General features: G+C 41.7%; 1 protein-coding gene across 1 annotated transcript in view; it reads left to right on the top strand.

Annotated features, from left to right (window-relative positions):
• The window catches only part of LOC136864461 (protein gooseberry-neuro-like), a 328753-nt gene that overhangs the window by 196847 nt on the left and 107488 nt on the right, over positions 1-24418 (top strand). The window contains exon 4 of the mRNA XM_068226801.1: positions 4412-4417. Coding sequence (XP_068082902.1) covers positions 4412-4417 — 6 coding nt within the window. The remainder of the gene's footprint in view (positions 1-4411; positions 4418-24418) is intronic.

Here is a 24418-nt window from a genome sequence, read left to right as displayed (position 1 = left end):
CTAGGAATGACATAGAGGGCTTAGCAAAGGCAACCTTGGACAACTTAACAGTTAACCCAGCCTTACGAAGGCGATTGAGAACTTCTCGCAAATGATCTAGATGTTCTTCAAAGGTTTCGGAAAATACGACGACATCATCCAAGTAGTGATATAAGTACTCAAATTTGATGTCGGAAAAGACCCTATCTAGTAGCCTAGTGAGCACAGCTGCCCCCGTGGGGAGCCCGAAAGGCACGCGGTTGTATTCATATAAATTCCAGTCCGTGGCAAACGCTGTAAGATGTTTAGACTCTTCGGCAAGGGGAATTTGATTATAGGCCTGATTCAAGTCCAAGATAGTGAAGAACTTGGCCTTACGAAACCATGAAAAACAAGAATGAAGGTCAGGAAGGGGCACAGATTGCAACACCACCTTCCGATTGAGAGCCCTGTAATCAATGACAGGCCTGAAGCCTCCTTGGGGTTTCGGGACTAGAAAAATAGGCGATGAATACGCTGACTTAGAGGGCCTAATAATACCATCCTTCAACATCTGATCGATGATTTCTTTCAGAGCCTTCATTTTAGGTGGAGATAGAGTATCAGAGAACACCTCGGGAAACGACTGACACAGTTTCCGAATACTATCAGCCTGCTCCTCAGGTAGATGTCTAAGGTCTAACAACATCTCATCCTGGGTAGGCGAAATAGATGAACATGATACAGAATTACACTTTAACAAGGGAATTCTACAATTGGACGCAAATTTGAATGTGCACGACCTACTCTGGAGATCGAGCACAAGACCAGTATGAGAAATGAAGTCCGCTCCCAATATGATGGGGCAAGACAAACGCTTGGCCACAAACAATTTGATCTTCCATGTAAATTTAAAAACCCGAATTTTGACATGTAAGGAACCTAGAATTTCTAATGGAGATGAATTAGCCGAAACATATTGAACAGGAGATGAGTCATAGTCAGGGAGTTTACAAACAGATTTCAATTTAGAATACCAATCAGCCGAAATAATGGAACAAACACTGCCTGAATCTAAGAGAGCTGTTATAGGCTCATTATTTAACTCAATCTTAAGAAACGGAACAGGTGCGGGGGTATCCGCCGCGATCCTAAGACACTCTTTAGGGCATTCAAAAGATAAATTTGAAGGCTGGTCGTTCTCTGCATTTACAACCTGTTTACTAGGGGCTAAGTCTCGGGAAGATGGATTAGTCGGCTCAGCCGACGCCACTAGTCACTTTTTATTATTGGAATAGCTGGAATTTGCACCAGAAGTTGAGCAGGAGGGGGTGCTATTTGAGTTTGGGCAATTCTTGGCGATATGTGAGAAGGCCCCACACTTAAAACAGCCTTGTGATGACCCTACTCCATTCCTTGTCCCACTTGACTTGATCAGAGGACACTTATTCCGCAGATGTTCAGGCGACCCGCAAGCATAACATTTACGGGGATTGACTGGTCGGCGAGGTGGAGGCCGAGTGTTACTAAAGGAAGGCGGAGGTTCTTTCGCGACACGCAAAGAATCGGCGTATCTAACTCCTTCCGCTGAGACGGCCAATGCTTCAAGTTCAGAGAAGGTTTGCGGACACGCCGCGAAACACAAATATGACCTGTAGGATGGCGAAATACCTTCTACAATAGCCTGCACAATCTGATCTTCAGGAAAGTGCAGAGCAAACACCCTAGTGTAGAATTTGATATCTTGAATGAAATCAGCCAAGTTTTCATCCAAGCGCTGTACACGGTAATAGTACTTCTGAATCAGGGAGGACCTGGCCCTAGCCGGGATGAAGTTAGCTAGCAAATGGGCATGGAAATCCTCAATAGATGATTGCTCGGCAATGGCTCTTACGATTTTATCAGAGAGAATACCAATAGCATACGGATTGATAATTTGCAAAATTTGACATGGCGAAATAGAAAACACAAGGGCATGATCCTGAAATTCCACTAGAAATCTTAAAAATGAAATTACATCACTGGTGGTGTTGACGGAAAACTTAGAGATACCTCTAAGCAACATTGCCAATGGATGAGGCAAGCTACTGAACCCAGGTGACATAGTCGTTAAAGGTTTCAATGGCAAAGAAGTTAATTCAGAGCGGATGTTACCCAATGACGCAAGGCGTTCAGATTCGTTGTTCGATGGGGCAGAGATAGTTTGAGCAGCAACGGTTATCCTATTGACTTCTCCCTGAGGAGGCTCTTCCTCGTTACCTACATTCACCGTGGCGGGTTGATCAGTTTTGGGAGGAACTTCGCCGGTTAGCAATTGAGTGACCTTATTAGACAATTCAGAAATAGTTTCAAGGAGCGTATTAGCGTCCTTCCTCTGAACGTCATTCACCTTTAGAGACAACAGATCATTAACTCTATTTGCAAAGTGATACAGCCTGCCTTGCACACGCTTAATTTGATTAGGAGACGGATCGTTTTCATCAAAAAAGCTGACTACAGATGCTAGCCCAGTAATATTCTCGACGATCGTGGAAAGAGAGTCATCAATTTCTTTCTCTCCCAAATTGGGGATGGAAATGGGCAAATCAAGGGACTCTCTAAGCTTGTTGGTGTCGATTGCAACCGTGCCTCCAGATTGCACATTTCTGATAGTTAACTCGTATATCAACTCCTCTTTGCGCAAATAGTTAAGGAGGAGAACATCGCGAGGGCCGGGCATGATGACAGAACAATTTTGAAAAACTCAAAAAATTCCAGCAACTGAGACAATTGTTAGAGTTCGAATCAAAGCAATGTTTAGCCGTCAAAAGGGGCTAAATTGAGACCCATTCAACCACGCTCTGCTACCACTTGTTACCGTGTTTTAGCGGTAGGTAGAGGCGTAAGAAGGTGCGGGCGTGAATGGGTTTCAAACTACGGAATCAAAGTTAATGTAAAATTAATTTAAAATTTAACTAGGTTATATTTTCTTTTCAAAAATAAAGCAATAACAGACATGGCAGGTACAATGTAGCAAAACAAGGGGAGATACAATATTTACAGGTTTTGGGCTTCACGCCCTGACTTCAGCGATCAGCTCAGTTTTACCACAAACACAAGTTTTAACAGAGGGGCAGAAAACCCCATTCATCCCTAGGAGCCCCTGGCTCCGAATTACACAGAAAAGCCTCCACGAGGCATATGACACTCCATTTTCAAAAGAGCGATCCGCTCTTAAAATTTAAGCCTCTCAAAGGCCACACCAAACTCTACCTTCAAGCTGTCCTCTAAGGACGTATTCACAGGGGTAAAATACCCAACCTACAGAGGTCTATTACATGAAAAGAAGGTTGATTACATGACCTCTAAAATAACAATTTGAGAGGAGGCGATCTTGCACTCCTAATACACTTTGTTTTTTAAAACCTAATCTGGCTCTGGGCCGCTAACGCAAGGGCTAATCCCATACTACAGAGGTGACTTAGAGAAGAACACTTTACATTACATAAACGAAGAATAGTTTGAGAAAATAAGTTCACCTCAAAACAAATGTGAGTGGGAGCTCGAGAGGGTTAGCACTCTCTATCCCAATATGTAGCCTTACAAGAAAAAGATGAAAAGAGTAATTACATTTTAGGAAAAGGTTACATGATGGAAATGCTTCGAACCCGCCGCGAGTGTTAAACTGCCGACCTAGCAAGAAAAGAAGTTATTAATAGGCCATTACCTGGTGTTGAACGGCTGAAGAAGAAAGAGGCGCTTCCCGCCTCCTGCTATGTACTTAATACACTGAAAGATGGAACAGAAGTGGCCCGGAGACCCCAAAATCAGCAGTTTATATCCTCTCGCGGAAGATTCTAGGCGTTAGGGGAAATAAAACGCCCTCCCACAAAATCTTTATTGGTTCGGGAAAAGAAACCCCTACATAGAGGAAAAAGAAACACATTATTGGTGGAAAATTAATTAAAGAAAATCGGGATTGGCTAGATCCAAACTAAGGGGAAAAAGAGGGGTATACAGCCAACTTAAACAATGACAGAAGGAAATTTAACAAAGAACAAACTCTTGAAATAAAAATTTCTCCAACAAAATAGTTCTTTGACTCCGCACTAGGTCGCACTATTGTTGATCTTCAGTAGTGTCCTCTAGAAGAGAAAGTTCACACTTCTTACTTCAAGCGAAACAAAAACACATCAAAAGTGACACAGTTCAAAAACTCAAAATTTTCCACGTGGTGACATCTTCTGAGAAAGTAGAGAATTAATAGAATAGATAAAGTTCAACCTTCCTCCAGAAGAGGAGTTTCAACTGGCGCAACTTTTAAATAAACGGTGTAGAGGTGTACCGCCCGGTACACTTCCCAACCCAAACATTGCAACATTTTTGTAACGCTACTCTTTTGTCGGAAATCACCCAGAACAAATCGAGCTGCTTTTCTTTGTATTTTTTCCAGTTCTTGAATCAGGTAATCCAGGTGAGGGTCCCATACACTGGAACCATACTCTAGTTGGGGTCTTACCAGAGACTTATATGTCCTCTCCTTTACATCCTTACTACAACCCCTAAACACCCTCATAACCATGTACCCTTTATTTACAATCCCATTTATGTGATTACCCCAATGAAGATCTTTCCTTACATTAACACCTAGATACTTACAATGATCCCCAAAAGGAACTTTCACCCCATCAACGCAGTAATTAAAACTGAGAGGACTTTTCCTATTTGTGAAACTCACAACCTGACTTTTAACCCCGTTTATCAACATACCATTGCCTGCTGTCTATCTCACAACATTTTCGAGGTCACGTTGCAGTTGCTCACAATCTTGTAACTTATTTATCACTCTATAGAGAATAACATCATCCGCAAAAAGCCTTACCTCCGATTCCGCTCCTTTACTCATATCATTTATATATATAAGAAAACATAAAGGTCCGATAATACTGCCTTGAGGAATTCCCCTCTTAATTATTACAGGGTCAGATAAATCCTCTGAGATCTATTTTCTAGAGATATAGCAACCCATTCAGTCACTCTTTTGTCTAGTCCAATTGCACTCATTCAACCTCTGATTGCACCTCGCTTCCAAGATGCCAGTGAATACTTTGCCTGGTATACTAATCAATGAGATACCTCGATAGTTGTTGCAATCCTTCCTGTTCCCTTGCTTATAGATAGATGCAATTACTACTTTTGTCCAATCTGAAGGTACCTTACCAACACTCCATGCTGATCTTACTACTCTATGAAGCCAATTTATTCCTGCCTTCCCACTATACTTCACCATTTCAGGTTTAATTTCATCTATTCCTGCTGCTTTATGACAATGGAGTTCATTTACCATCCTTTCCACTCCTTTAAGCGTAATTTCACCAACACCTTTTTCCTCCTCCCCATGAACTCCGTTGTTCGCGACACCACCACGAACATTTCCTTTTACTCTGAGAAGATTTTCAAAATTGATTCCTATGTTTCACAATATTACTAACGAGCAAGTGGCTATGCGATTTGGGTGATGTAACTGTCAGCTTGCATTCGGGAACAGTGGGCTCGAACCCCGCTGTCGGCTGCGCTGAAGATGGTTTTCCGTGGTTTCCCATTTTCACACCAGGCACTGTACCTTAATTGAGGCTACGGCTGCTTCCTTCCCACTCCTAGCTGTTTACTGTCCCATCGTCGCCATAAGACATATCTGTGTTGGTGTGATATTATTATTATTATTATTATTATTATTATTATTATTATTATTATTATTATTATTATTATTATTGTTGTTGTTAAACAGGAGACTTATAAAGGAAGGAGAAGTTAGACGAATGAATCAGGTAAAAAGTAATGAAAACTTCTCCTCCCGTAAGATACAAAGAGGTTAGATTCTATGGAGAAACTGGGAATGGAAAATAATTTCTGAACTTTCTTCAGCTTATGCCAACTATTCTTGAGTTCACCCAGGCTCATTTTGAGCGAAGCCAGCAGCTAATCTCGCCCAAATGGGAACTAAATATCATTATTTTATTTTCAAATCATATTTCGTCGTAGAGGAAATAAGGACATTTACCCACAATTGCTCTTCTTCCATCCCCAGTAATCACAAAATGTGTCACCGACTGAGTTGCTGGTGCCGTTAGGGTCGCGTACGTGTCAGCTTGCATTCGGGAGATAGTGGGTTCGAATCCCAGGTCGGCAGCTCTGAAGATAGTTTACCACTTTTCACATTTTCACATCAGGCAAATGTTGGTGACCTTAATTAAGGCCACGCCGCTATCTGCTCTTTTCCATTCCTCCGTTGTCGAAAACCTTCAAAGATTTCGTGCGACATTAAGCATGCAATAAAAAAAAAAAGCAAAGTGTTATTTGATGCCGAGTTTATTTGTATTTCTGTGGTAAAGCTTAGTATGGATCCAGCGATTTTGTTACAGTTATCAGTTTTTATCATTTCAATTTCTTCGGTCAATTCTGGAAAAAATGAAATGGTGTATGGCTTTTAGTGCCAGGAGTGTCCGAGGACAAGTTCGGCTCGCCTGGTGCAGGTCTTAGATTTGACGCCCGTAGGCTACCCGAGCGTCATCATGAGGATGAAATGATTATGAAAACGACACATACACGCAGCACCCATATCAGCGAAATTAACCAATGATGGCTAAAATTCCCGACCCTACCGGGAGTCGAACCCGGGACCCCTCTGAACAAAGGCCAGCATGCTATCCATTTAACCATGGAACCGGTCAATTCCAGAACATTTCATCAACAATATGCAGGCAGTGGTAACATGAAAGTACAAAGTAAGTGTGTTGTTACTGCTCTGTTTATATCTTCATTGTGTGCACAAGGTTATTTTCAATTTGATACTCCTTCGATGTAGAATTTCCCGGTAGCAAAATGAAATCAACTTCAAGATGTCCAGAAAGAAACGCAAGACATATCGACAAATAAGCCTACAGTGAAACGGACTGAAGGTAGCCGTCGGCCAAGAACGAATCTTGCAGCATCTAGTTTGAGAAACGTTTTCTACACATCTGCTGACTATTAAGTGCAATTTTGCAATGGTGCATTACAATTGCAATCCACCGTGACCGTGTTATCTTCAATCAGAAAGGTAGCTTGTAAAACGATCAATAATTCTCCTGCCAAATTTTGATGGGACGGAAATTAAAATGGCGATTCTTCTTCTACTTGGAAATACCGTTTTGAGGGTACGATCAATCAACTTTGGTTACTTTTCTTTGCATTTAACTTTCTTTTCGTTTCCAAACTTCCTGCATTTTCTGAATAACATGTTGTTTCTTTTCCTCTTGAGTCCATTTTTCTTCAGTTGTTAATTTATTTCTCTCCTGAAATCCTGTTCCTCCTCTGAAACGTGTTCTGTTTTCTATCGTATCTATATTAATTCCAGCGTATTTCATATCCTTTTCAGTTTCAATGAACTCCGTTGGCTTGGATTTGTAACTGTTCAATGTTGAAGATTTGTTTAGATAGTCTATTGCTATCCATTCTATAAATGTGTCCAGGAAACTGGAGTCTTCTTTTCCTCATTACAGTTGTCAGTTTTTCAACTTTTAAATACAGCCCTCTGTTTGATCGTAGTCTAAATTCACCATTGTTGTTTCTTATAGGTCCCAGTAGTTTTCTCAAAATTCTTCTTTCAACTTTTTCTAATTTTTCTAGGTCCACAATTCTTGTGAGCTTAAGACTTTCCGCTGTATATAAAATTTCTGTTTGATAATGTCTTAATTTCAAGTTCCAGGATAGAGATTTCTTAGCCTATTGTACATATTTTTTTGACACATGAAACATCCTTTCCATTTTGTTTACTCTCATATCAATAGCTACCTTTCCTTTTCCTTTTAATTTCGTGGGGCTGTTTCTAGCCGAGTGCAGCCCTTGTAAGGCTGACCCTCCGATGAGGGTGGGCGGCATCTGCCGTGTGTAGTTAACTGCGTGTTATTGTAGTGGAGGATACTGTTATGTGTGCTGTGTGAATTGCAGGGATGTTGAGGACAGCACAGACACCCAGTCCCCGAGCCAAGGCAATTAACCATTTAAGGTTGAAATCTCCGATCCGGCCGGGGTGACTTGTTTTTATGTCTAATCCATATTTCTTTGGGTCAATGGCATAGATAATAATTTAGCCATGGAGCTGGACTTCTTTTGTGTTGTTTGTTATACATTCTCCCACGTATGTAAAGCAATCTGTCCGAGATATTAGACTATATTATTCTTAATTGTAATATTTTGAGGGGCATTAATGATGTTTGTCACGACCTTTTTTTTTTTCAAATTATGTTTTCAATCCTATTTTTGCCGCTTGGTTCTTTAATTCTCGTATTTGTTCTTGAGCATTATCTAATGAGTCTGTAATTAGCGCCATGTCTTCTGCGAAAGCTAAACAATCCTTAATTATTTTATTTGGATTTCTTCCTAGTTGAGCACCTTTAGTATTGATGGCTTTCCTCCATTCTCGAACTATCTCTCTAATGCACCATCTCCCTTATTATTATTATTATTATTATTATTATTATTATTATTATTATTATTATTATTATTATTATTATTATTATTATTATTATTATTTTGTTACTGGCTTTACGTCGCACCGATACAGATAGGTCTTATGGCGACGATGGGATAGGAAAGGCTAAGGAGTTGCAAGGAATCGGCCGTGGCTTTAAGGCTTTAATTAAGGTACAGCCCCAGCATTTGCCTGGCGTGAAAATAGGAAACCACGGACAACCATCTTCAGGGCTGCCGACAGTGGGATTCGAACACACTATCTCCCGCATGGAAGCTTACAGCCGCGCGCCTCTAACCGCATGGCCAACTCGACCGATATTATTATTATTATTATTATTATTATTATTATTATTATTATTATTATTATTATTATTATTATTATTATTACCGAGCGGCGTGGCCACGCGTGTTGATGCGCTAGGGCTATGGTGCCGAGCTCAGCATTTGGGAGAAGCGTGGGTTTCATCTCCACCGTCGGCAGTCATCATAATGGTTTTCCGTGGTTTCCTATTTTCACTTTCAGCCAAATGCTGAGAGAGTTCCTGTTCATAAGCCACAGCCGATTCCTATGCTCTTCCTATCCGTTATTTTCCTTAAGATATAACCTTTTTTTCCGAACAGCGACGAATTATTCATGTTCTTGTAACCCAGTCTCCATTTTGGAGCCCATCGTTGTTAATTTCTTTCCGCCACTCACGGATGACTTGTTTTTATGTCTAATGCATATTTCTTTGGGCCAAATCCATAGATAGTAATAATAATAATCTTTTTAATATAGGCCTACTCGAGGAAAACAATCTCGATCCGAAAACAAGACGCCTCGTCCAACAAACTCTAACCGATAAAATTTCCAACGTCGAATACATTGGAGAGATCTCTCAATCTTTTCCATTAAAACTAGTGTCCGGCAGCTTGACAGACTTTCTCCGTTGCTGTGCAAGGTCGTTCTTGACAAGGTCATCAAAGAATGGGGAAAAAGAATTGAAAAGTCGCAACATATGGAAACCTGTCATGTTACGAAGAAAACAGAATAATATCAACTTTACTTGCTTAGCCTATGCTGATGATTTAGCAGTCCCCTCCGGAGATGAGCAGACGGTAGTTCACCGGACTGAAGTACTCAAAGAATGTGCTGGGAAAGTTGGTTTAAAAATCTCCTTTACAAAACTGCATTCATGGCTACAAAACACATTGAACCACACAAACGTTCAAATATTTAGGTGAAACTTTGAACATACAGCTACAGAAGGAATAGCACAATAAACAGGTAAACTCAAAATGCGGAAAACATGAGCATTAACACAAAACGGCGGTCGTCAAACCTGAAACACTCTATGCCAGTGAGACTTTAAACCTCAATTATAAAGGGGATCTCGAAAATATCAAGAGAGGAAAATCATCCGAAAAATCCTTGGCCCAAAACTTACCGATGAAGGATATCGTCTACAATCGCACAAGATCGCAGAAAAATACTCAAAACATTGAAACAAATTTCCATTAACGACGATTGAAATTTTATAGACACATTATAAGGCTAGATGACAACCGACTAACAAAGAAAATATTGATTTACTCACAAACATGAAAGATGACAACGGTTTGGATCAAAGAAGTCCAAACTGATGTCAATAACGCCAACATCACACCTACAGATATCGAATACCGCAAACCTTTCAGACATAAGATTTACAGTTGGGAATTTGCTTCAGAAGATAAGCCCAGCAGATCTAGGAGAAAATGGACTGACGAACGTCGAGCTAAACATAGCGACATGATGGAGGAACAAGAAAAGGAACAAGAAAATAACAACAAATAACAACAAATAACAACAAGTAATAATTTGCTTTATGGGTCGAAATAAACTAAATAAATTGATAATAATAATAATAATAATAATAATAATAATAATAATAATAATAATAATAATAATAATACATTCCGAAAGAATGAAGGCACTGTGGAGAAAGAGAAAGGAAGAAGGGATGATAAGAAGGAAGTGAAGTGGTATTGGCGTGGTTCTAAGGTTGCCCGGTTCGCAAGAAGGGAATAATAATAATAATGGCGTATGGCGTCCAAGAAGCCTGGTGCAGGTCGCTCGATTTGACTCCCATGGACGACCAGCGCGTCTGTGATAATGGGGCTCTAATTAGGAAGAACGGCACAAATACGCAATCCCCAAGCCAGAGTAAATAGCCAATGAAAATAGAACTTCCCGAGCCCGCCGTGAATCAAACCCATGACCCACGGGGCCAGACACATACTGTATATACAGGTATGTACACCAGTGCAGTTAATTTGACTTCGGTAACAAATGGCGAGAGGGCGTTAAGGTCGCAACAGGATCTCCTGCGTGATGGGCTGAAGTAGTGTATCTTTGTCCTGCTCGAAGCCGAGCGGCTTCAAAAGCTAAGCTAAAAGGAAGAATGGAGTGAAAAGAAAGAAAAGGCTATGTGACGTGCTAGTGTCAGAGCGGCGGTTGTCCGTTTGAAGTCACACACGCCCCCGCCCCTCCTCACACCTGTAACCTGTCACACCAACATTTATGGTGGGAGAAGGGAGCTTTCATTCACTCAGCTTTAATTACACCGCTCATAGTGGAATGTGTCCACTGCGTACCGGCAGGTGGCTTCCTACACCTTACTGGACAGCCGGAGTGTACACGAAATTATCCGTGTATGGATCTTATTTTCATTTCAAAGATTAAGATACAAGATCAAGATCTGAGGCAGAATAGACGGATAATGATCCAAAGGCTGTGACTATGATCCCGGCCGAGATAATGGATGTTTGAAGGACTGGCAAAATTCTCGGCACTTCGCGTCCCCGTGTAATACGGTACTTATTGGTAAAATAAAGAGTTAAAGACTTCTAGTGGCGAACTCGTCCAGTAGAATTCCACTTCGCTACTAGGTAGCAGTAAATCAGACCTTCAAAACTGATACGTAGCCCAAGTAGATGGTACCAGTTAAAAATATTGCAATCCGTTAGTTAAAATACAGTACGTAAACTGATGTCCTGGTGTTCCTCGAGTGGTAGACTATAGCTAGTTTCAAACACAGCGTCAGTGGAGGTGAACCAGCTCTCTTACCAATATTTAATATCTGCAAGGATCAGGAATCAAACACAGTATTTCGAGAACAACTAATAGAGCTAAACCGTTACACTACCGAGGTAAACATTTAGTATATGAAGCCATTATTATTATTATTATTATTATTATTATTATTATTATTATTATTACCCACAGCGTCATAGTTGATGACTGCTAGTATGATAATCAAGCCCAAATCAAGGCCTTCTCGTTCCTGCAAAACTTCTAAACCGTTGTGACACAACTACAACAAAAAACGAAAACAAATATAAAATAGTACTTTCTATGAAGTTACAATTCTACGGTAAAAAAAAAATTAATGGCGTATGGTTTTTACTGCCGGAAGTGTCCGAGGTCATGTTCGGCTCGCCACGTGCAGGTCTCTTGATTTGACACCCATAGGCGTCCTGCGCTTCGCGATGAGGATGAAATGATGATGAAGACAACACATACACCCAGCCTCCGTACCAGCGAAATTAACCAATGATGGTTAATATTCCCGACCCTGACGGGAATCGAACCCGGGTCCCCTATGACCAAAGGCCAGCAAGCTAACGATTAGGCATGGAGCCGGACAATTATACGGTGTTTCATGTTAACTTGCTATAGACATAACACCATTAAATCATTCATAACGTGTAAAATAACCAAATATGTCCTTAGAAATTTCTTTTCCCCTGTGGGTCGGGGCGGTAGAATAACACCCACGGTATCCCCTGAAGGTCGTAATGGAGCCCCAGTAGCTCTGAACTTAGAGAGCGCGGGTTGGCGACCACGGGCCCTTAGCTGAGTCCAAGCACTTACTCCACACTCCTCACTTTCATCTATCCTATCCGACCTTCTTTGGACAACTCTTGTTCTTATCCGACCTACAAAGTATTAGGTTTGCGAATCCTAGGGATTATTTCATTTTGACGCATTTCGTGGCCCTTGTCTTTTTTTGCCCCTCGCATTATTTCTCTCTGATTAGTGTTCTATAGAGGATGGTCGCCTAGTTGTACTTCCTCTACCGGGCGAGTTGGCCGTGCGCGTAGAGGCGCGCGGCTGTGAGCTTGCATCCGGGAGATAGTAGGTTCGAATCCCACTATCGGCAGCCCTGAAAATGGTTTTCCGTGGTTTCCCATTTTCACACCAGGCAAATGCTGGGGCTGTACCTTAATTAAGGCCACGGCCGCTTCCTCTCAACTCCTTGTCCTTTCCTATCCCATCGTCGCCATAAGACCTATCTGTGTCGGTGCGACGTAAAGCCCCTAGCAAAAAAAAAAAAGTACTTCCTCTGAAAAAAATAATCACCACCACCACTCCTTAGAAATATCCTGCGAATATAGCCTACGATATGCATTTGCTGGCGGAACCTAGTGTTTCAGTTCACTGTCTTCAGGTACAGGCTAGAGCAATTTTGTTACTTTCATTGATCTGTGTCTGTTTCATCCTTGCCTTTGGCAATGTGAAAGTGACTGAGGTATGAGCGATGCAGCCAATCCACGTTATGATTGGTGTGAAAAAATAGGGTGAGATGGTGCACATTTCAGTGGGCTTGGCAGACTGATATGTAATAGCAACTTCTGGCTCGGTGAGGAAAGCAACGGGAAACTACATCCCTCCTCATTTCCCTAGTACGCCTCTTCAGTGATGCCTAGGCCATCTATGGCAGCTGATGGCGGAGCTGTTGAGGGTCCAACCAGCCTTCGGGCCGAGGACTGAACATACATGCATAGCCTATGGTCAAAATTCGACAAAAAGTTAACACATTAGAAAATGCATCAGGAAATATACTCATTTTTGTTAGTGGCTGTTCAAACCATGCCTAGCATCGAAGAACTGTAAGGCATTAACCCACAATCCTCAATTACTCACTGGATGTTGTTTAAAAATCTATATTGCCACTGATACAGCATAAAACAAGACAAACATGCCATAATGGATGTATTTAAGTTACAAGATTGTGAGCAACTGCAAAATGACCTCGATAATGTTGTGAGATGGACAGCAGGCAATGGTATGATGATAAACAGGGTTAAAAGTCAGGTTGTGAGTTTCACAAATAGAATAATCCTCTCTGCTTTAATTACTGCATTGATTGGGAAATTTCCTTTTGGGAATCACTGTAAGTATCTAGGTGTTAATATAAGGAAAGAACTTCATTGGGGTAATCACATAAATGGGATTGTAAATAAAGGGTACAGATCACTGCACATGGTTATGAGGGTGTTTAGGGATTGTAGTAAGGGTGTAAAGGAGAGGGCATATAAGTCTCTGGTAAGACCCCAACTAGAGTATGGTTGCAGTGTATGGGACCCTCATAAGGATTACTTGATTCATGAACTGGAAACAAATCCGAAGAAAAGTAGTTCGATTTATTTTGGGTGATTTCCAACAAAAGAGTAGAGTTACAAAAATGTTGAAAAATTTGGGCTGGGAAGAACTGGGAGAAAGAAGACGAGCTGCTCGACTAAGCGGTATGTTCCGAGCTGTCAGTGGAGAGATGACGTGGAATGACATTACTAGACGAATAAGTTTGAGTGGTGTCTTTGAAAGTAGGAGATATCACAATATGAAGATAAAGTTGGAATTCAAGAGGACAAATTGGGACAAATATTATTTTATAGGAAGGGGAGTTAGGGATTGGAATAACTTACGACGGGAGATATTCACTAAATTTCCAATTTCTTTGAAATATTTTAAGAAAAGGCTAAGAAACACCAGATTGGGAATATGTCAACCTAGGCGACTACCCTAAATGCAGATCAGTATTGATTGATTTATTTGTAGGCTATAAAGTAAACCTAAGATAAGGCTTGTAAGGACTCAGTAAAACAATTTTCATCAACAAGTTTCGTTAGTAAAGAAGATATATCAAGTTAGAGAGAATGAAATGGCGTATGGATTTTAGTGCCGGGAGTGTCCGAGGACAAGTTCGGCTTGCCAGCTGAGATAGATGACTCCAGTTAGATTAAGAAAATAGTGATCTGCACGTCTTAAATTACTTGTATCCTGGGCCTTGTGTAGCAATGTCGACCTCTACCACGGCTCATCCAGCTTACAAGGGATTAGTGTCCTGCTGTCCACCGCATTAGTGCCGGCCGGCCCGAAGTAGTCCTGTCAGCAAGGTGACAGGCCCACGCGATCGATATAAACTTGAAACGAAACGTAATAATAATAATAATAATAATAATAATAATAATAATAATAATAATAATAATAATAATAATAATAATAACAATACCAATAAGAAGAAGATTATACTTTGCAAGTTGGCCGTGCGGTTATGGTCCCGTACCTGTCAGCTTACATTCGAGAGATGGTACGAGATCCCGCTCTGAATATGGCTTTCCGTGGTTTCCCATTTTCATACGAGGTAAATGCGGGGACTGTTCCTTAATTAAGGCCACAACAACTGACTCTCCAATTCTAGCCCCTTCCCATGTTTGCGACGCTGAAAATCTTGCATGTGTTAGTGCGAGATCTCTCCGAAGATATGAGATTGAGTGTCGGCCTCTGGATTCCAAGATTGCAGGTGTAAACCTGGCGAGGTAATTAGATTTGTGAAGGGCTGAATTGTCCGTTTGGCACTTAGTGAATATAAAGGATCTCCGGTGACACTGTTGGTGTTCAACCGACAAAATTAAGTAAAACTCTGTGACAGATTGCCCACCAGGGTATTAGTCACCTGCCAGTTGGTACAGCAAAACTTAATGTCGCAATTTACATGCAGGCCGGCTAAATGGCTACAGTCAGATTGGGAGTTTCACAAATGGGAAAAAGACCTCTCAATTTTAATTACTGCGTTTTGGGGTAATCACATAAATGGGATTGTAAATAAAGGGTACAAATCTCTGCACATGGTTATGAGGGTATTTAGGGGTTGTAGTAAGGATGTAGAGGAGGGGACATATAAGTCTCTGGTAGGATCCCAACTAGAGTATTGTTCCAGTGTATGGGACTCTCATCAGGATTACATGATTCAAGAAGTGAAAAAAACAAAACAAAGAAAAGTAGCTCGATTTGTTCTGGGTGATTTCCAACAAAAAAGGAGCGTGACAAAAATGTTGCAAAGTTTGGGCTGGGAAGACTTAGGAGAAAGGCGACGAGCTGTTCGACTAAGTGGTATGTTCCGAGCTGTCACCGGAGAGATGGCGTAGAATGATATCAGTAGACGAGTAAGTTTGAGTGGCGTCTTTAAAAGTAGGAAAGATCACAATATGAAGATAAAGTTGGAATTCAAGAGGAAAAATTTGGGCAAATATTCTTTTATAGGAAGGGGAGTTAGGGTTTGGAATAACTTACCAAGGGAGATGTTCAATAAATTTCCAATGTCATTGAAATCATTTAAGAAAAGGCTAGGAAAACAACGGATAGGGAATCTGCTACCTGGGCGACTGCCCTAAATGCAGATCAGTATAAATTGATTTGATTTGATTTGATTTGATTTGATTTGATTTGATTTGATTTGATTTGATTTGATTTGATTTGATTTGATTTGATTTGATTTGATTTGATTTGAAATTGAGGCAAGCACGCTATCCCTACACCACGGGGTCGGCTAAGTTACTTCGATTAGTAATTAATATAGTTACACAAGAACTCCGTGTAGCGCTGATTTCTTCCATTCGCGAGATGTGAAAACTGAGGAGTTGGTGAACGTGGGTGGGCAGTGTTTGTAAGCAGATTCCGCCCCTGCCACGAAATTTGAAAAGTGGTACGTGTGCAGGAACGGGATCTAGGTAAACTGAATAGAGAGGGGTTCGCTTCCTACCTGAGCCACCCTCCAAGTGCTTTTCCGTGATTTCCCACTTCTCCTTCAGTCAAATGCCGGGATGGTACCTATCGTAAGGCCATGGCCGCTTCCTTCCCTCTTCCTTTCTATTCCTTTCGATCTTCCCATTCCCCCTGAAAGCCCCTCTTTGCCATAGCAGGTGAGGCAGCCTGGGCGAGGTACTGATCCTCCTCCCGACATGTATCCCCTTGACTCAAAATTTCACTGTCCAGGACACTGCCCTTGAAGCGGTAGAGGTGCGATCCCTCGCTGTGATCGAGGGAAAAACCAAGCCTGGATGGAAAACTGATTAAGAAAGAAAGAAAGAAAGATTGTGAAGAATGTAATATTTTGTGAAGGATGCTGAGGAGCGAGCGGAGTGGCCACGCGTGGGTTCGAACCCCATCGTCGGCTTTCGGATTTCATTCACCATAATTTATTTCTTCATTACCTCTTCGGCTAACGTTGGTGTCAAGAAGGGCATCGGGCCGTAAAACTCACATAAATTCATCGCGTCTCATCAGAAGATGGTACAGTGACAGTGAGTTATCCTTTGTGTCGCACTTCTCTTTCCAGATGAGGTCAGTGAGGTGTTTCAATGCAACATCTCTGTGTCATGGGTTTTCCGACAGGCAGCCTCGGTCAGCTATAGACAGGAAAGATTCATTGTTGTTTGTTTTCCTAGTCTACTCTTGAATGGCATGAACGAAGTTGGAAATGTATCAAGCATCTCCCTTGGTAAATTATTCCATTCCCCATCTCGTCTTCCTTTAAACGAATACTTTTCCCAATCTGTACTCTTCAATTCCAAATGTATCCTTTAACATATCCACTCAAACTTATTCGTCTACATTTTTACAAACTGGTTTACGTCACACTGACAGGTAACTTATGGCAACAAAGATCTAGGAGTGGGAAGGTCTTACCTCTCCATTGACAGCTCGGAACATACTGCTTTATCGAGCTGTGCATCTCCATACTCCCAAGTCTTCTCAGCCCAAAGTTTGCCAACATTTTCGAAACGCTACTCTTTTGTCGGAAATCACTAAGAACAAATCGTGCTGCTTTCCTTCTCGAATCAAGTAATGTATACACAGGGTGTTCGCAAACAACGTGAACATTAGAGGGCTGGTCACACTGATAAGTCATTTGAAAAAAGTAGTTGCTCTGGTGTCATCTTATCAGCTGCTGAAGTGTTGAAACCTATTTGAAAAATAAATTACTTTAAAAATAGTATCTACAATCAAATACAGTGCATTAAAGACGTCAGCCAAACAATAGGATATCATTCAAGTTCCCTCACAACAGGTAACTAGCCGTCCGCTTCACGCTGGGTGCTGTGCAGATCACAGCTCAGCGAGAATTTGGAAGATTTTTGCCATAAAGTAGGAATTCTGCCTTTTGCACATGCGTGCCCAACTTTTGCGATGTGCTGTGCAAACAACACCCAAGACATCACTTCACAGAGAGTCTTCGTTGGACCACAGAGAGGCAGCACTGGTCACACTTGCATTTCGACCGAAATGAGAACATGGCAGATGGCACCCTCTTGACCCAGTGGTAGTATTTAAGAGGGGATCGCTTAAAACAAAGGTGGAAACAAAATACTGTAGCCATCAACTGTTCCCGCCAGATTTTTTCATAAACCCAACCTGTCAATTCGAGAGCCACATTTGTAAATTGTACTTTTTATGTTATCAAAATAAGGACATGATTTTGTGATTTTCTTTAATGACAAAATGTCTAGTTTATAACTTTCACTGTAAAAACATAACATATAATTTTGCATTACGATGTTGCTGGTTTTATTTTAATTCAATTTCAGTTCAGAAGTTCTGTTTTTATGCGCCCACACCAAGCGTTTCTGAGTTCGTGAGTGTTTTGTCATTGCAGGTATCATTGCATGAGGAAAGTGTACGTGTGTTGCGGTTGTTTGCGTGTTTGTTCAGTATGGAAAGCTCAGTGGAAAGCCTCTTAAAAACAGTATATAATTCTAAATATTTTTATTTTATGAAGGAGGGATGGACTACAGCACACAACTGATTTTCTGCACCAGCCGCCACTGCTTAGAGCATATGTCCATAGGCACTTGTGTTGTTTTGTGGTGTACTATGCAAACCCGATTACTGCCCATATGTTTCCGAACACCCAGTTCATATATTTAAAATCCGTCAAGTCTTTAAATTCCAAAAATGTAGCTCCACTTTATCAGATAATAGCTAAAGTACCCATTCATCTTACGGATTTATGACCAGTGATAGAAGTGGACAATGGCGCGAAATGGAATGTGAAATGTGAAACTCACTAAATATTAATCCTAAACCTACGGAATATTAAAAGGACATTAACACTGAATATACATATCCGGTACGATCAAATATAAACGGGATTTTCGTTCGTGAACATCAACAGTTGGTAGGACTGGCCCCGCGCTTCTGCTATGCTTAGGCGGGACCGTTACAAGTGGCGAGAGCGTATTGTTAGATATTTCCCGCCGTTTCGTTAGTAGCGCTCACGATGTCGGAGCAACAGGTGCATTCCTCCACTGCGCAACGCATAATTATAAAATATCTTACTCGTGAAGGTGTTACAGCGGCGTAAATTTGGCAGAGATTGCCTGCACAGTTCGGTGATCAAACATTGTCAAGCACGCGCGTGTTTGCCTGGCAAAAACATTTCAAGGAAGGACGAGATCTTGTGGATAATTAGCAACACGATCGCCGTCCTAGGACCAACATTACAGACGAAGACATTATTGACGACGATCGACGGGCATGAGCGACGCACAATCAGTGCTGCTTACTACTGCGAGCTGTTGAACAAAGCGAGAGTTGCATATCGCTGTAAAAGACGAGACCAATCGATTCGATAATGCGCGGCCGCACACTGCAGCTCTGTCTCCAAGCTACAGGAAATGCACTGGACTACACTTGATCAGAGTGACTTGAACAGACATGCAGGATGCCTCGCAGACGTATGCGAGAACTGTACCGTCAAATGAGTGAGTTTGAAAGAGGGCGCATTATTGGCATGAGCGAACGTGATGGATCCATCCGGGAAATTGCTGCTCGTGTGGGACGAAGCGTGTCGCCAGTGCAAGGAATGTGTATATAATCGTTCACAGAGGCCGAAGAACACGATGGTCGCACCAATCAGACCTCCCCCCCCCTCCCCCGAGGAGAAGATCAACATCTCATCCGAATGGCATTGCATGACTGATCTGCGTCCTCCTCGGCTCTGGCACAACAGTGGAACAGTGCAACACATCGCACACTATCAGGAGTGGCAGTCCGTCACCGTTTATTACGGTCTGGGTTACCGGCGCGTCGTCCACTTCTCCGTCTACCTTTGACTAATGTGCATAAAGATGCTAGACGGCAATGGTGTATATAATAGCCTCACTGGGGACGTGAATGGCAGCAGACAGTGACGAATCCAGGTTCCGCAGGCAGGTGTAGAGGCATCACATTGACTGCATTCGCACGAGACGTACAGCGCCAACTCAAGGCCTTATGCTGTGGGGTGCTATTGGGTACAACCACAAATCTCAGTTGGTGCGTGTCCAGGGCAGTGCGACCAGTTTGATCTACATGAATGACATCCTACGACCCGTAGCCATACCCTTCCTGCACGACACACTAGATGCCATATTTCAGCAGGACAATGCGCAATTATACGTTGCTGCACGAACACGTGCCTTCTTGCTGTCACAGGATGAGAGACTGTTGCTCTGGCCCGCCCGATCACCGGACTTGTCGCCAATCGAAAATATGTGGGATATGGTGAAATGACGGGTGCGGCGCTGTGACCCAATGCCAATCACCAGAGATGAACTCTGAAACCAGGTGAATACAGCATGAATGGCTATACTCCAGGACTCCATTCGCGTCTTATACGCGTCGATACCTTCACGTATGGAACACGTTATCAGAGCCTATGAACGGCCTAGTTCCATCTAGGGAACAGGACACATGCTGAACCTAGGTGACTGAAATGCTAATCGTTTCTGCAGAACATACCTCTAGTCATTCAAAGTGATCTGCTTTTTATGAATATGACTGTATTTACCGAGCGAGTTTTCTACGCGGTTTGTTTCCACGCAGCTCCGCACCAGGAAAATGCTGGGACTGTATACCATAATTACGGGCACGATCGCTTCCTTCTTGTTCCTAGCGCTGCCCTACCACCTCGTCGCCCACTAAAATACAAGCTATATGTGGAATTATAAACCTCTTTTACTACTCTAGTATTTCACAAAATACATTTTGAACGATTAATCGAGGCTACGATGGCGCATCTTGTATTTCAGTCTATTAACATTGTTATTATGTCACTCACCATTTCCTTCGCTTGACAAACTGAGCAATACAGGAAAAGGACAATTTCTCTTTGGAAGTAAGAGTCAGGTAGGGAGAGCGACCCCCCGCAGGAGGCTTACCGCCGCTTAATTCACTCGGCTTGGTGTCAATGGGTCGCTGTTTCTCACGACCACTTAACCGGAAGAAGTTAGCCGGCTGGCATTGAAGACGACCACCGGTGTGTGGCGGTGTCTTTGAGGATCATACACAACAGCCGGACACCCCAACGCTCTGTTGGAGGCCTACACAAACCCCGTTGGTGTTAACAGCAAACAAATGGGCCCTCTGGCCGACTGTGTGGCCCAATACCTGTTGCTCAAAAGCACTCAACAATACCGACTTCAATGACAGAACATGCCGAGTTTGACAGGAAGTTTCTACAAATGTGTATGATTCATTCGATTAGACCTGTTTGAGGTCTGAGAAAATCTCTCTTCAGTCAACAATTTCTGTAATCATTCAGGATTTAGATCGAGATACGTGTAGCCTACTGGTTATACGAATACAGAGAATTCCCAGCCAAATACAAAACTAAACCCATAAATTGTGACAATATACGTGAAAAATTGAGTTTGAACGCAAGTATATTTATCCCTCCCATAAACTAATAATAACAGTGTATGGTCTACAAAGAGGCCTGGCTTTCGCCGTATCAAGGAAATAAGGTGAAATTCTTTACGTTTCACAGAGAACTTCGCCCGCGTCTTCACAAGAAAATGGAAGACTTCTCTAATAAATCCTGCTCGATTCTCGTGAAGTTCTCTGCAAAACGTAAAGAATTTCACCTTGTTTTCTTGATACGGCGAAAGCTCGAAAATTTATTATCATTTCTATAATTTATCTTATATTTATTTAACATCTTTACCCTCCACCATTGGATTTTCATCCGTATTCCTCACCTTTACCACCTCAAGGGAGTGTCCTGGAGCGTGGGAGATTTGTTCGTACATACAACTGAGATGGAGGACCAGTACCTCTCCCAGGCGGCCTCACCTGCTATGCTGAACAGCGAATAGACGAGCAACAGGGAAGGAAACGGCCGTGGTTTTAAGTTAGTACCAAGCCGTTATTTGCCTGGAGGAACAGTGGGAAAGCATGGAAAAGCACTTCGAGGATAGCTAAGAATCGCATCCCCATTACACGGTTGAGATCCCGAGACTGAGTGGACCCCCTTTCAATTCCTCGAGCCACTTTTCAAATTTCGTGGCAGAGTCGGAAATCGAACTCGGGACTCCGGAGTGGTACCTAATCACATTAACGACTACACAACAGAGGTGGACAGCATAGAACTTACATAGAATAATAGGCTATAGAATACCACCTACACTTCTCGATGGATGAAGTTTTCTTTTTACAAATCTCTTGGCCCAGTCTAGAGTACAATATCAATCAATACTGATCTCCATTTAGGGCAGTCGCCCAGGTGGCAGATTCCCTATCTGTTGTTTTCCTAGCCTTTTCTTAAATGATTTCAAAGAAATTGGAAATTTATTGAACATCTCCCTTGGTAAGTTATTCCAATCCCTAACTCCATTTCCTATAACGGAATATTTTTACCAATTCGTCCCCTTGAATTCCAACTTCTTATCTTCATATTGCGATCTTTCCTACTTTTAAAGAAACCATTCAAACTTATCCGTCTACTGATGTCATTCCACGCCATCCCTCCATTTACAGCAGAGAACATACCACTTAGTCGAGCAGCTCGTCTCCTTTCTCCCAAGTCTTCCTAGCCCAAACTTTGTAACACATTTGTAACGCTACTCTTTTGTCTGAAATCACCCAGAACAAATCGAGTTGCTTTTCAATGGAATTTTTCCAGTTCTTGAATCAGGTTATCCTGGTGAGGGACCCATACACTGGAAGCATACTCTAGTTGGGGTCTTACCAGAGACGTATATGCACTCTCCTTTACATCCTTACTACAACCCCTAAATACCCTCATAACCATGTGCAGAGATCTGTACCCTTTATTAACAATCATATTTATGTGATTACCCCAACGAAGATCTTTCCTTATATTAACACCTAGGTACTTACAATGATCACCAAAAGGAACTTTCCCCCCATCAACGCAGTAATTAAAACTGAGAGGACTTTTCCTATTTGTGAAACTCACAACCTGACTCTGAACCCTCTTTATCATCATACCACTGCCTACTGTCCATCTCACAACATTATCGAGGTCATTTTGCACTTGCTCACAATCTTTAACTTATTTTATCACTCTGTACAGAATAACATCATCTGCAAACAGCCTTATCTCTGATTCCACTTCTTTACACATATCATTGATATATATATATATAAAGTATATATAACGAAACACAAAGTTCCCATAATACTGCCTTCAGGAATTCCCCTCTTAATTATTACAGGGACAGACACAGCTTCGCCTACTCTAATTCTCTGAGTTCTAGTTTCTACAAATATACCCACCCATTCAGTCACTCTTTTATCTACTCCAATTGCACTCATTTTTGCCAGTAGTCTCCCATGATCTACCCTATCAAATGTCTTAGATAGGTCAATCGCGATGCAGTCCATTTGACCTCCTGAATCCAGGATATATGCTATATCTTGCTGGAATCCTACGTAGAACTTCAGTGGAATAACCTTTTCTAAACCCAAACTGCCTTCTAACAAACCAGTTATTGATTTTGCAAACATGTCTAATATAATCAGAAAGAATGCTTTCCCAAGGCTTGCATGCAATGCATGTCAAACTTACTGGCCTGTAATTTTCAGCTTCATGTCTATCACCCTTTCCTTTATACACAGGGGCTGTTGTTGTTGTTGTTGTTGTTGTTGTTGTTTGAGTCATCAGTCCATAGACTGGTTTGATGCTTTCCTCCATGCCACCCTATCCTGTGCTAACCGTTTCATTTTTACGTAACTATTGCATCCTACATCTGCTCTAATCTGCTTGTCATATTCACACCTTGGTCTACCCCTACCGTTCTTACCACCTACACTTCCTTCAAAAACCAACTGAACAAGGCCTGGGTGTCGTAAGATGTGTCCTGTCATTCTATCTCTCCTTCTCGTCAAATTTAGCAAAATCGATCTCCTCTCACCAATTTGATTCAGTATCTCTTCATTCGTGATTCGATCTATCCATCTCACCTTCAGCATTCTTCTGTAACACCACATTTCAAATGCTTCTATTCTCTTTCTTTCTGAGCTAGTTATCGTCCATGTTTCACTTCCATTCAATGCCACGCTCCACACGAAACTCTTCAAAAACATCTTTCTAATTCCGATACCAATGTTTGAAGTGAGTAAATTTCGTTTCTCAAGAAGGCTCTTCCTTGCTTGTGGTAATCTGCATTTTATATCCTGCTTACTTCTGCCATCGTTAGTTATTTTACTACCCAAATAACAATATTCATCTACTTCCTTTAAGACTTCATTTCCTAATTTAATATTTCTTGCATCACCTGCCTTCGTTCGACTGCACTCCATTATTTTTGTTTTGGACTTATTTATTTTCATCTTGTACTCCTTACCCAGGACTTCATCCATACCATTCAGCAACCTCTCGAGATCTTCTGCAGTCTCAGATCATCGGCAAATGTTAAGGTTTTCATTTCCTCTCCTTGGACTGTGATTTCCTTTCCAAATTTCTCCCTGATTTCCTTTACTGCCTGTTCTATGTACACATTGAAAAGGAGGGGGGACAGACTGCAGCCTTGCCTCACTCCTTTCTGGATTGCTGCTTCTTTTTCAAAGCCCTCGATTCTTATCACTGCAGACTGATTT

The sequence above is a fragment of the Anabrus simplex genome, chromosome 1 (assembly GCF_040414725.1).
Source record: "Anabrus simplex isolate iqAnaSimp1 chromosome 1, ASM4041472v1, whole genome shotgun sequence".
In the NCBI taxonomy this organism is placed as follows: Eukaryota; Metazoa; Arthropoda; class Insecta; order Orthoptera; family Tettigoniidae; genus Anabrus; species Anabrus simplex.
Note: the sequence above shows the minus strand (reverse complement) of the source record. Positions and strands in the feature narration are given on the sequence as shown.